The sequence below is a fragment of the Barbatula barbatula genome, assembly GCF_947034865.1.
Source record: "Barbatula barbatula genome assembly, chromosome: 11".
In the NCBI taxonomy this organism is placed as follows: Eukaryota; Metazoa; Chordata; class Actinopteri; order Cypriniformes; family Nemacheilidae; genus Barbatula; species Barbatula barbatula.
Window position 1 is genome coordinate 15,345,454 of NC_136774.1, and position 15,226 is coordinate 15,360,679.

Genomic DNA, 15,226 nt, shown 5'->3' on the forward strand with positions numbered 1-15,226 from the left:
TCGCACAACCCTTGCAGTCTGGGTGACTAGTGAGCAAGTTATGCATTACCTTTACCTGCAGTTCTGCCACCAGATGAACCAATCAGAGGAAACCTCGTGACATCATCCCTCCACCGACCTGCATGGAAAAATATAAACAAATCATGAACTTGACTGACTGTCAGTTAGTGGGGTTGTATAGCATTCACATGTAAGGGTATTTGTCTTTGTAAATATAAAATTATGATCTGGACTTACTTTCTCAACTTCAGCATTTTTCTTCTTTCGTTTTTGTGGCATCCTGCTGTTCTTCTGCTGCTTGTTCTTCAACAAGCCCTGCTGAATCGTGACATCCTTCACCAAAGCTCGGGACACATCGGGACCTCTTTATTCAGGATAGACCCAACGTCATTTAAATTGAGCACATTTACTCTACATTGCAGAGGCTTTTTCTAAAACAGATTATGAATTCCTTGGGCTTTGAACCCATGACCTTGGTGAGCAGTTAAGCAGAACAACATTCGCCCAATTCGTCATAATTTCCATCATAGGATGGCTTAAGTATTTCCATAGTTATTTCATACTTACCCCTTTCATTTCCCCAGAAATCTTTTCTTTTAAAATTGATCACGCCATGTCACAGCCATTTAATCCAATTATTACAATTATAACAATATTATACAGATTTAAAAACAAAAAAAAATCTTCTTTCACATTGTGTAAACCCTAATAGAGCTTTTGTAGTTTATATCTCTCCGATGTCTTCTCTCTCTGGCTTTCATTCGTTCTGCTGTGGATTAAAAGGGGTTGGCCATAGTACAGCTATGATGAACAAAAGGGAATTGGAGACGGAGGTGAAATATTTATACTTAGTTACACAGCCAAAGCCCCCCAACACTCGGTGTACCCTCTCTCTCACTCATTCACCCACGTGGATATATACCTGCTGGCCTGGAGCCCAGAAAAACTTGGAAACATTATACACCTATGAAACCAACTTTAAATTGTGGGCCACATGCACTTATAAACACATATGCAAGTGCAAAATCATACATCATAAAAGAATTTACTTTTTGAAACACCTGTATTAAAATTAGAGGAAGTACCAAATGGTAGTACGAGTTGCCTAGATCACATTCAACCAACCTGGACCGACTCCAGATCCATTAAAAATGAACAAATCATACATATTTATACTATTGTCAAGATCTAGTAGATCAGGTTTACATTATCATCAGAAAGATCATTAGAAACATTCACACATCAGTCAGATGTCCATACATTTCAGTTATAATGTGTTAAGACCTCACAAGATAAACAAAAAAAAAAATTCCTATCAGCACTAAAGTAGACAAAAAGAATGTTACACGTACACATTAATTCAAAACTTTTATTGAAAAACTTTACGGTTAAAACTCTTTGGTATCTTAATTTATAAATATGCAATGTAAATTAAAGTCAACATCAAGTCTTCAAGAAACGATGCGAAAACATCACTTTCCTTCTCTCATCACCTCTTTGCCTCATTTCAACATTTTTATTCTGTTTATCCATCTCTCCCTGTGTTAACTTAAACATCTGCAATCCCTGTCCACACACAACAACCCAGGCTCCTCCTACTGGTCCAGGATCTAACCATGCCCACAAACCAGCAGCATCTGCAGTGTGTGAGAACAGCACCTTCTGTGGGTTCATCAGTCCATCACGGCTCAAACTCCACAAACACATGCGCTGGTCCGGTGAGGTTGACACCAGCAAGGTAGGGCTTATCAAACACAACCCGGTAACGGGGGAAGAGTGTGCTAAGGGGACTGACCAATGAGAACGCAGCTGTAAAGACAAGCCTCCATTTTCCCGCTGTTCTTTATCTACCATGATATGCAGCAAAGATAGCTGTCCATCATCTCCACCACTTGCCAATGAGATAAGATTTTCTTCTGTTTGTCCAGGGACTGTCCACTGTGATAATGCAAGAGTATTGACACCACTTTGATGAACCGGTATGGAAAAGAATGGGGCAGGTGGACCTAATGCACACACAGAATAAATCATTATTCGCAGAAACATTTAGCACAACTCTCTGGTATCAAACAATGTTATTATAGTTTAGTAAAACTATTATAACTTTATTTTAATTAAATAATAAATCAAATATTGGCCTAAATATTATTTGAAAAACGTGTAAATGATAAAACGAGGCACTAAAATGATTAACTGAAAATAACCAAAAACCAAACTAAATAAATAACAAATAAATAGTGACAATCGCAAAAGCACAAAACAAAATTGATTGAAAATGCATTCCTTGCCATTCATTGAAAGGGCAGTGGCACATCTTGTTAATATTAATATATTTTACTTAACTTTTTGAACATAAACACAATATAACAAATTCATAAAACTAACAATAATTTAAAAAAAATTGTATTATAGGCAAAAGACAGAAACAAGAACATCTCCTCCTCACATACAATTAATCTTACAAAAATAAAAAAATAACCACTTAATTAAAAAGTGGTTACGGTCTGGTATGTGTATGACTCACCCTGCCAGCTGACACTGGCCTTACTGTTCAAAACTGCTGTTAAATCCCACACAGATATACAACCATCTGTAGTGCCACTGAACAGCAACAAAAGTCTGAGAAAGAGAGAAAATACGTGTTCAAAATAAAAATATGGAAACATAAAATGTTTCTTAAAAGTATTTGATAAGTGTTTTCTCACTCTTTGCCCTGCGAGTCCTTCAGCATGTGTGTGGCGACGCTGAGCACACACCTCTGATGATAAAAACATTCCCATAGCATCTCAATTCTTCTGTTGCTCTCAGTCACACCAAACAGCCTAAAAAACAACACAATATATTAAACACTAATGTTAACAACATTTTTCTTTCATTCATATTAGTGGTATCACAATATACCCTTGTTGATAATAACTATGGTATTAATAACTGATGGCTGACATCATATTGACACTACAAATATGATTATCATAAACAATTCAGTGTTAGTTTATGGTCGACACTTCAACTTAGCAGATGACAGTCTGCCTGTCCCCACACGAGTGTAATTCTTTGGCCAAAAAACACAAAATAAACCAAATCAACAATGATTTGCCTGATAGCATCAATAATTTATTTTAATAGATTTCAATAGGTACAACAATAATATTTTTACAGTGAAATATTTTGGCCACAATAATCGTGAAAATCTGATATTGTGACAACCCTAATTCATATCTTTTAAATCACAAAAATCAAAGCACCTTACTGCACCATCACTACAGCCCAAAACTAGGAGGACGCGTTCTTTCCCATCATGCACCACAGCCATAGACATGTACCTGCAATAATGGAAAAGCATTTGAACAAATTGCTCTTTAACAAGAACACAAGGATAGTGATCTTTACACCACATGTGGGTACGTTAGCTTTGTCTGACCTCTAGTGGTCAGTAGCAGGTTGCAAGAACCCTACTGGGTTCGAAAAACCTTTTTTTGTGAAAAACTGTCTCTCATCTGACAAAAAATACATAAAATTAGAGTACTATTATAAACATATACAGACACAAACCTAGTCTCAGGATCCATTTTGACAGTCTTGTGTCGGTTCCGCTTCCGTTCCCACTGCTCATCCAATCTATGGCCAGCTATCTGAGTCACCTGACAGACTGGCTGACCCAGCAGATCATCCAGACGAATCAGAATCCTGTAACATTGCAGCTGGGCCCGTCCTCCTGCCGAGAACACCATAAACGAGAGGGCTGAGGTGTTGTCATTCATCCCACTTTCATTCCCTTCTCCTCTATTGATTGTAGCCAGCGTGCGTACATTCGAGATGTGGTCTGTTAGAACAGCGAGCACCTTCACAGTTCCACTCTGCGGTTTAATGGCAAGTACACTTACTGTGGTGTCCTCCCCACCAGTAACAAAAACTTCCCAAAGTTCTGATGATGCGTTTGTGAGACAACCAAGTCGGTGCACACATCCGATGCCTCGTCCATGAAGCCCCTCTTTAAGCGTGTGTCCATTCCCATCTGCTTTTGCGGACGCTAATGAACGAGACGCGATGACGGCTCCTTGTTTGATGAACACTAGAGTGCCCTGTGCGAGCGTGTGCAGCTGAGGGTGTGTGTGTGTCGGGAGTCTGTACACCCAGGATCGATGGCCTCCTCCACAGGAAACCGATAAGAGTTTCTCTTGTCTGTGTGGGTCCCATATAACAAAGTTTATGGAGTGGAAGCCAACCATGACGAAGCGAGCCTCAGCGATGCTTTCAGTATTTCTTACCTCCTCCCTCTCCTCAACCCTTTCAATCATCTCTGCTAGTTCTGGTCTGTGAGAGTTCAGAAAAAGAACTTTCTCCAGCCAGTCCATTCCTCTGCAGGCTCGCTGAATTCGACGGACAGTCAAAACCTTTTCTTCGATAGTTAGTATTCTTACACATCCATCTCGACCTGTAGTGTAACACAAACCCTGATGCTCACACACAGACGTCACACCCTGCTTTCCATGGACACCGAAGAGGGTGCTGATGGGAGACAGAGAGTCAATGTTTTCCTTTAAGCTAATTATATTTTCAGTCTTGTTGAGTTCTTCTTGCTCTGCTCTCTGTTGGCTTTTCTCAGCCTCTGTATCTTTCAAGTCTTTGATTCTTTGGTCATTTCTCTCCGTTTCAGTGTAGAGCAGTAGTGACCCTCGGCGGTCACCACACAGGTACAACCCCTCTTTGTGTGATAGAGCAACGGCAGCGGTCAGCCAGCGTTTGGCACAAGGTGGCAACAGAAAGGGAGGAAGTATTTTCTTCTCTATTTGCAGACCTGTCTCACTTTCTAACACTGTTATTTTCCACCTATACACCAACCCTTCAGAGCCCGATGCGAGAAGACACAAACCCTCGCACCTGTCAAACACACTCTTTACCCAAAGCACAGAGTGAACTTTACCGTGACCGGCTTTTAGCAACACACCCACATCTGGCTGTCCCACAGGGAACAACTGGACACCTCCGTTGAGATTACCCACAGCACAAATCAACACAACAGAACTGGATTTCTGGATGCTTGTGACCTCCATTACACAATATGACTGGAAGTCAGCTCCCCCTTGCCAAATGACATCCCAGTTTTGACTCCGATTGAGACACACCTCTCCCTGATCAGTACAGACTAGAATTTTTGCATCCTCACCTTCACCCACTAATCTGATCACTTTAGGGCAACCTTGTGCTGTGAACCCCAGATCCACCTGAACTTCTTCATCTTTCTTATTCTCTTGCGCCACTCTCCACACTCTAATCTCTCCATCAGCCCCTCCAGTTGCGACCCACCCCCCTCCACAGCTGACAGCCAGAGACCTCACCCCACCTGACTTATGCCTTCTTAGAGTACGTCCCACCTTTCCTTCGCCTCCCCATTCCCAGAGTAAGCACGCTCCATCTTCCCCAGCGCTGAACACACGGGTGGGCGTAAGCCTGACACAGAACACCCGGGCCTGGTGCCCGTACAGCACCCGCAGACATGTGGGCGATTCCTCTCCGCAACCAGCATCTCCGCTGAGCGAGCCAAGATTCCACACGCGAACGCTGCGGTCATCCGAGGCTGATGCCAGCCATCCGGGTTTTTGGAGGTAGCAGAGGTTAAAAATGACTCCACTGTGGCCCTGCAAACGTCTCTCTACTTGGGATTGGCCATCAGGTTTGCTAACTCTGGGTCTCCAAAGCACCAGCTGGTTAAAAACAGTTCCGCCCACCAAAACTAAAGAATCCCAGTTTGAGCCAATTATAAGTGCAGAGTAGAGAAGGCAGGTCTCTACACAAGAGCAGAAGGAAAGAACATTACCGGATTCTGCCTCTAGGAGCAGCATGGCATTGTGAGCCAAGGATACAGCCAAACGTGTGTGGGGTTCTCCTTCCAGCCAATGAATGTCTAGCACCCAATCTTGCAGCTCAAAGAGAGGGCCAGACGGCTTCAGGCACTGCCCTTGAAAGCTGAAGGTGATGAGACGCACGCCTTTACCTCCAAAAACAACCAGCCGTTCTTCCTCGTTCCAAACAGAACCTTCAGATGAAATTATGGTGTTGGGTTGTCTTTCTTCAGATTGCGGTTTCTTTCTAGGTCTTATCCCATGGATACGGAAGTTATGGAGAACATTCAAAGACGCACATTTTGTAGGTAATGTTTTAAGACTGTACACAGACAGGATTGGTCCTTCACCTGAAAAAGAACCAAGAAGCATTCATCATACAAAAGATGGGCATTTACAAAAATGCTATAATTACAAAATAGCTCACAGGTAAATTAAGGTATTTTAAAACTGTGCATATTAAAATGTGGTGGTTACATGAAGTAACAACTGATAATAAACCAAATCTGTGCATGTACTATAAACAAATGGTTATAAGCATTCCATGCTTGGAAAAACATACTGTAGGTTTACAAACTTTTAAGGATTAACCACAATGTAAGTCAACCCTAATGCTACTAGAGAACTGGAGATAGTGTCACACCGGAGTCCATTAAACTGTAATATAGTAAAGACTTATAAGTGTCAATCACCTGTCAGCAGGAAGTCATCGTCCAGAAACTCCAGCGCAGTCACAGGGGCAACAAGCACAGCAGACTCCCCAGAGAATGCCATTTAATACAGTGGCAACTTCCAGACCCTAACACAAACATTACCGAAAACATGTTAAGTTATACAATACAGTAACATAAAATCTTCTTATTTTTCTGATGTTTGATTGCATAGAATTTTTTATAAATTGTTATATTTCATAAAAAGACACAACATATGTGGCCCCATGGAACCATCTTGGGGAAACCAGTTTGAGAACCACTGCTTTAAAGTCACCATGAAATCAAACAGGGAAATTCAAAGGGTTTTACGCAGTGTTGCTGTGGTTTTTATAAATGATGTTTCCGTGCACACCATTCATTTTTTTATCCATTTGCACTTGTAATCCTTAATCAAAAACATTAAGCTCCTCTTCCTTCCACCTTCGTGGTGACTTAAAGAATCATTTGTACAGACACAAGCATCAAATAAACAAACCTAAAATAATAAGTTATGTTTTCATTTACGAAAACACTGTATACCATTAAAACCTAAACAGTGTGTTTAGCATTATTCTAGTAAGATTTATTGTAATTCTATTGGTTCTCATTTGCCACATAACATCTCACCAATAAAACCCAACATTACAAGCAGAGACAGCTACACTTTCCATTAAAACCAATACAATTCCCATTATAACCATTAAAGGGTTAGAGAAAGATATTTGGAAGAATTTTAGCAATTTTCAGTTCAGGAAAACTTCAATGGTAGTTAAATGTGCCCCAGAACTGAGATACTTAAAATTTCTCATTTGTGTTCAACACAAAATATACAATATTTTTTCTATGGTAGTGGATGATGTCCAGAACTGAAAATTGCTTACATTCTTTCAAATATCTTTCTTTGTATTCAACAGAACAAAGACATTTTAGTTTGAAACAACCTGAGGGTGAATACATGATAACAATTGTCATTTTTGGGTGAACTATCCCTTTGAATCCATTAGAATGGTGTTTCTATTTTTTCCTCAGTGACAGTAGTTTAAATCAAATATATGAAAATGATATCAGTGCAGGACTACATTCTCAGACACATTAAGCGCTGAATATTACAAAGAACGTAATTTAAACAAACAAAATTCCTGTACTACACTTAATCTGTCAAAATAACGCAACAAGTTCAGTTTACCTCAAGTCTTCACTGTAGAGATCGTGACATTATTCGGGGTAAAATTAAAGAGAATATTTGTATATTTTGCTCACGTTCAGTTGCTCATACTCGTGTTCTTCACGCTTCCTCATTGACATCGGGCATCGGCCAATCACATTTCACAAAACTGCACACGCTGCACCATAACTCTTAACTATTGGCTGAAACGACCAGCGCTCTCTGCTGCTAAACTCTGACATCTGTGCATCTTGCCTGATGCATAAACCATATGTCTACAGTAGAACTCGGGAGAATTGTATACCAATCATATGAAATGCACAGTCTATTGAACTGCCAATTTTATACGCCCGGAGCGTCATTTTGCGCATGTGTCTCCTGTCTGTTGTTTAAAATTTATACGCACCGCTCAAACCCTGGAGGTTAGGGATTTAAGTATATTTTCGGAATAAAACCGTCAGACTGATAATTGCATGTAAGTAGGGAAAATAAAATAATAAATAAAGCAACATTTGCTTATCTCACACTCTTGTGTAAATGCAGAGGAGCATAACGTTAATCTCGAGCTCCGGTCTAGACCGCAGTCCGGGTTGACTGCTCTAGTGCGATGCTCGGGTTTCGAGCTCTGGTTAGCGGGTGAAAATGACTGAAATGCCATCTGCTTTACTTGTTATGTTACCTTAAATGAATCAAAGGATTTGCCGATTGTGTTCGTGCGTTGAATTTCTTGCGTTTAACAAAAGCGCAGTACGTGTGTGATTTAATATTCTTGATGGATAGTGAACCAGCCAAGGCTTTGTTCCCTCATGAATTCCTCCGAGAGGTGGAGCAGGTTTGGATGTTAGGAGCAGTGATCGGATGATTCTTGAAAAATGTGACTCAGTTTCGCTTTCTGTCCATTAAAATACAGTCGCACATGTGACACACATGCGTGACCCTTTGAGCAGCAGACATGAAATTGTAAAAGTGACTGTTCTTTTTTTAAAATAGTGTCTTTATAAATTCTATATACATTTTTGTGAATAAATTAAGTTACCCAAACACCTGCAAGTCTTAGTGTGCATAGGCTACACATCAAATCGCAAACTCGGTGCTTGTCACCATGACATACCGCATGCCAAACTTCACCTTGGAACAGAAGCTGTTCCTGCTTAAGAGAATTCATGCTGTGGTGGACACAGTTCAGGATTTTCGGAAGGACACCAACACTACTGTTCACCGGAACGCTGTGTGGGCAGAGCTGTCTCAGGCCTTTAATACGGCGTTCCCTAATCGACCACCCAGCAGCATTGGGTCCCTGAAGACACTGTGGAAGCGGCTGAAGGTGGAATGTCGTGTGGCTCTTCAGAAACGACAGGAGCAGCAGGCCGGTGGGCTTCCTGTGTCCACACTTACTCAGGTAAATGTGTGTTTGTAATTCTGTGAGATTTAAGAATCCTTATGGATTTCCAAACATTATCTACTGTATGTCTCTGGTGCCCGGCAGGTGCAGAGGCAAGTGATTGCTCTGGTTCCAAACCTGACCTCCTGCTTGGAAGAGATGGATGGAGACGGTAGCATTGCCTCGGGTAGGAGCGGATCACCTGGAGCAGGTAATTTAGAATCATGTGATTTCTTTTACTGGGTAAGAAACTATTGCTCTTCCAATCTGTAATTTCTGTATTGATAGAAAGGAGATTAATTGAGTTTCTTTCTTACCTGTAGTGAAAGGGTTCTTGGGCACTAATGGAAGTGAACATGAAGATCCTGAGCACAGTCAAAATAATGTAAGAATGTTTTTTTAGGTGATGGTTGGAAAAAATATCAGAGTAAACTTCATTTTGTATTTTATATATGGTTCCGGATGCTGATTGGTCAATACTGCATAATATAGTAATATATAGTACAATGCTAAACACCTATAGAGGGTATGGACGTGTTGTCACTTTACCACATGAACACTGCTAAAATGACTGCTAAAAACATTTCAGTGTCCAGGAACACCCGATTCCTTTGTCAGTCGTAGGGAAGTCTAAAGGATCACCGTCGAGTCCAGCTGCTTGTAATTTCAGCAAATAATTGCATGTTTTAGTCCCGGTTTCTTTGTTTCTCCTATTTTCCTATTCATTTAGCTTTTTGCCACCCAGGGGAGCGTGTCCCACCATGTTCACCTGGGAAAGTGACGTCAAAATTCACACACTCTATTCATTGTTTTACATGATTTATTATGACCTTTTTTGTGAAGTATCTCATGTTAGGATTGAGAAGGTTATTTGAAAACTTCCTATTTAAACAGGAAGTAAACATTAAATCTGGTCCTGGATGCTAATTCGTCAATATCTCACAACATAATAATATAGTATAGCTATGATGCAAAACACCTATTCATTATTTACATACTTTATTATGACCTTTTTGTGAAGTATCTCATGCTAAGCTTGAGAAGGTTATTTACAAACTTCCTACTTAAACAGGAAGTAGACATTAAATCTGGTCCTGGATGCTAATTCGTCAATATCGCACAACATAATAATATAGTATAGCTATGATAGAAAACACCTATTCTTTATTTAACATTATTTGTATTACCTCTGAGTAACCCATGACTGGAGGGTGGATGTGATTTGCAAACTTCCTTTTTTTGAACAGGAAACAGACAGCAAGGAGAGCTTAGCCATTGACCTTGGCCTGGCCTCACATACCCAGCCACCAGTCAACTCTGGGATTCCCCGTGGCCATGACTCCTCTCCACCCCTCCCAAAACGTTTCCGGTCACATTCCAGATCCAGTTATCCCATTCTCCTCTATCCCAGCCATACCGGAAGCACCTCAGGCTCAGCATCAAGGACTCAGGCCATGAACTCTGACACCGTACACAGAGATTTTGCAGTTTCACATGTTCCTGCTGGAGGATCAGCTGAGAACTCATCAACAGTAACAGATTCCACAAAATGGGAGGCTCGCAGACAGGAACTGTTTGAACTGGAGCATCAGCAGACAATGAGCCTGTTGCTCCTGCAGCAGTGTGTGTGGGAGGAGAAGAGAAAAGCTGTGAAACAGAAAGAGAAAGCTGCACAGGCCAAAAAGAGATATTATCAAGCAAAACTACTGAAGATGGGTGGAGAAGTTCCGCTCTCTAGCAGTGACAGTGAGGATGATGACAATCCACAGACCTGAACACTGATGTTTATGACATCTTAGCTTTATTAACTTTCTTTTGGAAAGGTTTTTTAGCTTTGCTGTTTATTTATAAAACAATTGTCTTGTACATTATGAATGTACTGTAAATGTACAGTATGTTGTGTATTTCTATTTTCACATCCTTCAAACAAAATCAAAATACATTCTCTTGATAGACAAAATTAATGCAAAAAATGCTCTGAGAATTGTTAACTTTTTTTATGCCTTTGGAATTTTATTTTGTATCTTTTGCATAAATCTCGACAGATTTCACATTGGGGAAAGAAAAGAAATTCATTGTAGAAATCAGTTCTGTTATTTTTACTGGCAAACTAGTCAGAAAGAATGCCAGTGTTTTTTATCAGATGGAGGGGATATTGGGGGCTTTAAAACCCATTAAAGGTTTAATTTCTCTTCTTGTCCACCCTCTCATCAATACTTCTGTCTATTCAGAATTTCATTGAGGATTTGCTCACATTCAGATTTGATTAACACATGCCGATGAGGAACAAATTAAGAGATTATCTGCAATATTAATGAATTAACATTAATTACATGCTTAATTAAAATGTGCATTTTGTCTGCCTATAGCTAGCTGTAGCTGTAGTGGACTTGCTGTGTTTGCAGTGAACTGGACTAGTAAGTGTTTGTTAGCAAAGGACTAGTGATCTTCCTGCACTGCTTTTAAGGTAAATTGTTGTTGGTTAAGTACTTGTTAGCACCTAGCCATCAAGCTTGAGTTTTCACCTGGCACTTTTAATCACTTTGAAGCCATGAGCTGTTAATTGAGTAGGTGGGCTTAGCTGTGAAGCAATCACTGACCCAGTAACCAACCAAGGAGCCTGTATTAGTGGGAGAAATAATGATTTGATCCCCTGCTAACTTTGTAAATTTGCCTGCTTACAAAGAAATTAATGGTCTATACATTTTATTGTTGGTTTAATTTAACTGCTAGATACAAGAATATAAACAAATCTGGGGAAAATGTTATATAAAGGTTATAAATTGATTTGTATTACATTCAGTGAAATAAGTATTTGATCCCGAGCTAAACATAACTTTGTCCTTGGTGGAGAAACCCTTGTTGGCAAGCACAGAGGTAAGACATTTCTGATAGTTGGTCACCAGGTTTGCACATGTGTCAGGATACATTTGACTCCACTCCACTGTAAATCTATAAGGTTTCTTGGCTGTTGCTCAGCAAATTGGAGTTTTAGTCTTTTTCAAAGATTTTCTATAGGATAGGGTCCAAAAGACTGGCTAGGACATTTAATGTGCTTCTCCTTAAGTCACTCTTTGGTTGTCTTGGCAATATGTTTTGGGTCATGTTAAAGGCACATCCAGTGATCTAGTTAAGGGGAGGAGATTCCCGTCCAATATTTTGCAGTACATGGGCCCGTCCCACAGCCCCTCAATGCGGTGAAGTCATCCTGCACCTGTAGCAGAGAAAAAGCCCTAAAGCATAATGTTTCCAATACTGTGCTTCTCTGTAGGGATGTTGTTCTTGGGGTCATAGTCAGCATTTCTCTCCCTCCAAAAATAGGAGTACATTTTGGTCTCAGAGCACTTTCTCCAAAGCCTTTTCTGAATCATTTTAATGTTCATCGTCAAGCTTCAGACTAGCCAGGTGGGGCTTCTTGGGCAGGAGGACCTTGCGGGTGCTTCAGGATTTCAATCTATTGTGGCGTAGCGTGTTACCAATGGTTTGCTTGCTAACTGTGGTCCCAACTGTTTTGAAATCATTAATAAGCTTCTTCCGTGTAGTTCTGGGCTGATCTTTAACCTTTCTCCTGATCATCTTTACCCCATTGGGGAAATCTTGCAAGGGAGCTCCAGACCAGAGGCAATTGATAGTTATTTTGTTTTTCTTCTATTTCCAAATAATCGCACCAACAGTTGTCTCATTCTTACCAAGCTTCTGTCTGTAGCCTATTCAAGGTTTGTGCAGGTCTACAGTCTTGTCCCTGAAAGCTATTTGGTCTTGACAATGGGGGTGGAGAGGTTTAAATGGAAGATACAGATTCTGTTGGTAGGCATCTATTATATATATAACAAGCTGATTTAGGAGTACTTTCTTAAAGTAACAGGACTAATCTGTGGTCCATATAGGCACATAACCAATCTGTGGAGCCAGAATTCTCGCTGGTTGGTGTGGGATCAAATACTTATTTCACTGACTGAAATGCAAATACATTTATTACCTTTATATAATTTTTTTTCCTATGATTTATTTTTGATATTCTGTCTCTATCAGTTAAAATAAACCTACCTAAGAATTATAGACCCTGAATTTCTTTCTACGCAGGCAAATTTACAAAGTCAGCAGGGGATCAAATCATTGTTTCCTTCACTGTATATCTTCTCTCAATGTTCTGGCAATGACTGAAACATGGATCTGTAAAGAGAACACTGCTACTCCATCGGCCCTCTCCGACAACTTCACCCACACTCCTTGTCCTTTGGGCGGGAACAGGTTTGCTTGTTTCCAACCTTTGGAAATTCACTCCTCTGTCTCTTTGTGACAAAAAGAAACAAACAGAAGCCTGGAATCAATTAACGCGTTTATTGACCAATGGGTCTCTGGTCTCACCTCCCATTGGTAGCAGATTTTTTTCAAACCCCCTAATAAATAGGATACAACACGTCCTTTAATAAACATGTTGACCAATTTTACATTCTCCTTTTTCTCACCCACCAATCATCTTCTTCCTCTCTCTGTTTTTGTTAACAGAAGAGGAGGGGGCATATCAGACAAAACATGTACAAAAGTTTCACACGAAAAAAAACGTTTTGAACACATGAAACCTCGCTCTTATAAAAACAAAGCTCATACACTTCAAACACTCCAGAAAGGAATATGAATAAGAAAAATGAACGTAATAAATATTACATTAAATAAAATAAATTAATTTCATGTCTGTACAAGATAAAGTTATGCGATCATAAATAAACTATAAAAAGATTAATATAAAAAAATCCTGGAGCACTTTTTCACAGGTAAGAGGTATAAAAGGATGTCGTAGGGCACTCTTTTTGGCAAAAAATCATGATAATACTGTTAAAGACAAATTAAATAGTCACATGAAGCATGATTTTCCTTTTAAACAGGAGCCTGATATGATCTATGATGATCTTATCCCATTGACTGCATTTCAGCATGTTTCTTCCCCTGAAGCACCAAGATTATTCAATACTTCACAGAAATTTCACTGACATTTAGATATGCTCTTTGTTAAAATAATGGATATATTAGGATCTCATCATTAGCTGGAATCAGCAGCCTTTCCTCAAGCAATATTTGCGATAAGCCTGGTTATGAAATTTGATTATGCTAAGAAGTTTTGAATATGCTTGTAGGCTACTTAAAAAAATATCCATTCATTTAAGTCTCTTCACACAGCTATAACCAACTCCAATGTGTGCCTCTTAGGACTGAGGAATGTATTTTTACACTTTCTAAACCAAATACCTCACATATTCAATCTCATATAGGAGAATATTGGCGTCTGTTTAAGTAATGTGTTTAGATCAACACAAAAACCTTTCAATCAAGTCACATGTCTCAAAACATAATCTCTTGACTGACAATCATTACGGTCCAATCATATCCTTTGTTTCATAATTAATTTTAATTACAATCACAGTCTCTGGATTTTCGCACCAATCCAAAGGGCCAGTTGCTCATTTCCATAGTCCAATCCTTTTCCATGGACGCTTTTATGTTCATGTCTGTCAGTGGGCGTGGCTTATGTTGCATAAACACAAAGTTGGCGTACAAGGATTGGAATGAGGATGTTGAGGACTGTTTTGGCTTGCGATGGGTTTGAAAATGTTTTTCGATTCTACCCACTTAAACACATATCCACACAATCTTCAAAAACATCACTAGAGATTTTTCTTCTTTGATCTTTGTTGAAAAAGATACAAAATGTATAAAAAGGTATTATGTACAGTTACTCTCCAGTCCTCTCAGCTCAGTGTCTGAAATCTGAGGTTTGCAGTTTGGATAAAGGATAAGCATAGAAATCAACACCTTCCCTTTGTGTTTTGGATTTTCAGGGTGATATCTCAAGCCCTTGATGAACAACTTCACTCTCAAGTCTTAAGTTTTCCCAGGGTGAAACAAGTAGTCCCGAACGCTCCAGTTGACTGTATTTGATCCTCTTCAGCCCATCAGCAGAAATGCATTGTGGGGCTGTGAGGGTATCATCAAGATTGTCCATCACTTCTGTTAACTCTAAACAGAAAGAAACGGAGTCAACCAAGGTTGTCCATAACATTATGTTTATATTATAACATAATTATTAAGTTAAGGGGAAAAAAGCATTTTCACATATAAATGGACATACAAGTGAGGCAGAAAGGGG

General features: G+C 39.7%; 3 protein-coding genes across 4 annotated transcripts in view; 1 reads left to right on the top strand and 2 right to left on the bottom strand.

The window, feature by feature from the left end:
• Nucleotides 1–1,351: 1,351 nt before the first annotated feature.
• Nucleotides 1,352–7,865, bottom strand: wdr6 (WD repeat domain 6). Of its 2 annotated transcripts, none has more exons than XM_079467485.1 (7): nucleotides 7,796–7,865; nucleotides 6,536–6,642; nucleotides 3,553–6,193; nucleotides 3,246–3,323; nucleotides 2,706–2,822; nucleotides 2,525–2,619; nucleotides 1,352–2,006 (listed from the first exon to the last, which is right to left on the bottom strand). In XM_079467485.1, exons 2-7 carry the CDS (start codon nucleotides 6,615–6,617, stop codon nucleotides 1,444–1,446), a joined length of 3,576 nt encoding a protein of 1,191 aa, XP_079323611.1. In that variant the 5' UTR covers nucleotides 6,618–6,642; nucleotides 7,796–7,865; the 3' UTR covers nucleotides 1,352–1,443. The 2 variants fall into 2 exon arrangements, with proteins under 2 accessions (XP_079323611.1, XP_079323610.1); XM_079467484.1 differs by having other exon boundaries at nucleotides 7,722–7,848.
• Nucleotides 7,866–7,946: 81 nt separating this feature from the next.
• fsbp (fibrinogen silencer binding protein) lies at nucleotides 7,947–11,272 on the top strand. Its single transcript, XM_079466954.1, has 4 exons — nucleotides 7,947–9,099; nucleotides 9,187–9,292; nucleotides 9,405–9,466; nucleotides 10,329–11,272. The coding sequence occupies exons 1-4, from the start codon at nucleotides 8,803–8,805 to the stop codon at nucleotides 10,854–10,856; spliced, it is 993 nt and encodes a 330-aa protein (XP_079323080.1). The 5' UTR covers nucleotides 7,947–8,802; the 3' UTR covers nucleotides 10,857–11,272.
• A 2,135-nt stretch (nucleotides 11,273–13,407) lies between these two features.
• The window catches only part of celsr3 (cadherin, EGF LAG seven-pass G-type receptor 3), a 37,504-nt gene continuing 35,685 nt past the window's right edge, over nucleotides 13,408–15,226 (bottom strand). The window contains exon 36 of the mRNA XM_079466882.1: nucleotides 13,408–15,096. Within this exon, the coding sequence (XP_079323008.1) occupies nucleotides 15,069–15,096 (28 nt within the window). The 3' untranslated portion in view covers nucleotides 13,408–15,068. The remainder of the gene's footprint in view (nucleotides 15,097–15,226) is intronic.

Excerpts from the sequence above, each read along its gene's own strand:
- wdr6 (XM_079467485.1), bottom strand. The coding sequence starts at position 6,617 with ATGGCATTCTCTGGGGAGTCTGCTGTGCTTGTTGCCCCTGTGACTGCG. Across the intron at positions 2,823-3,245 it reads TGTAGTGATGGTGCAGTAAG|GCTGTTTGGTGTGACTGAGA; the intron begins GTGCTTTGATTT and ends GTTGTTTTTTAG. Across the intron at positions 2,007-2,524 it reads GGCCAGTGTCAGCTGGCAGG|GTCCACCTGCCCCATTCTTT; the intron begins GTGAGTCATACA and ends TGTGTGCATTAG.
- fsbp (XM_079466954.1), top strand. The coding sequence starts at position 8,803 with ATGACATACCGCATGCCAAACTTCACCTTGGAACAGAAGCTGTTCCTG. Across the intron at positions 9,293-9,404 it reads GAGCGGATCACCTGGAGCAG|TGAAAGGGTTCTTGGGCACT; the intron begins GTAATTTAGAAT and ends TCTTACCTGTAG. Across the intron at positions 9,467-10,328 it reads CTGAGCACAGTCAAAATAAT|GAAACAGACAGCAAGGAGAG; the intron begins GTAAGAATGTTT and ends TTTTTTGAACAG.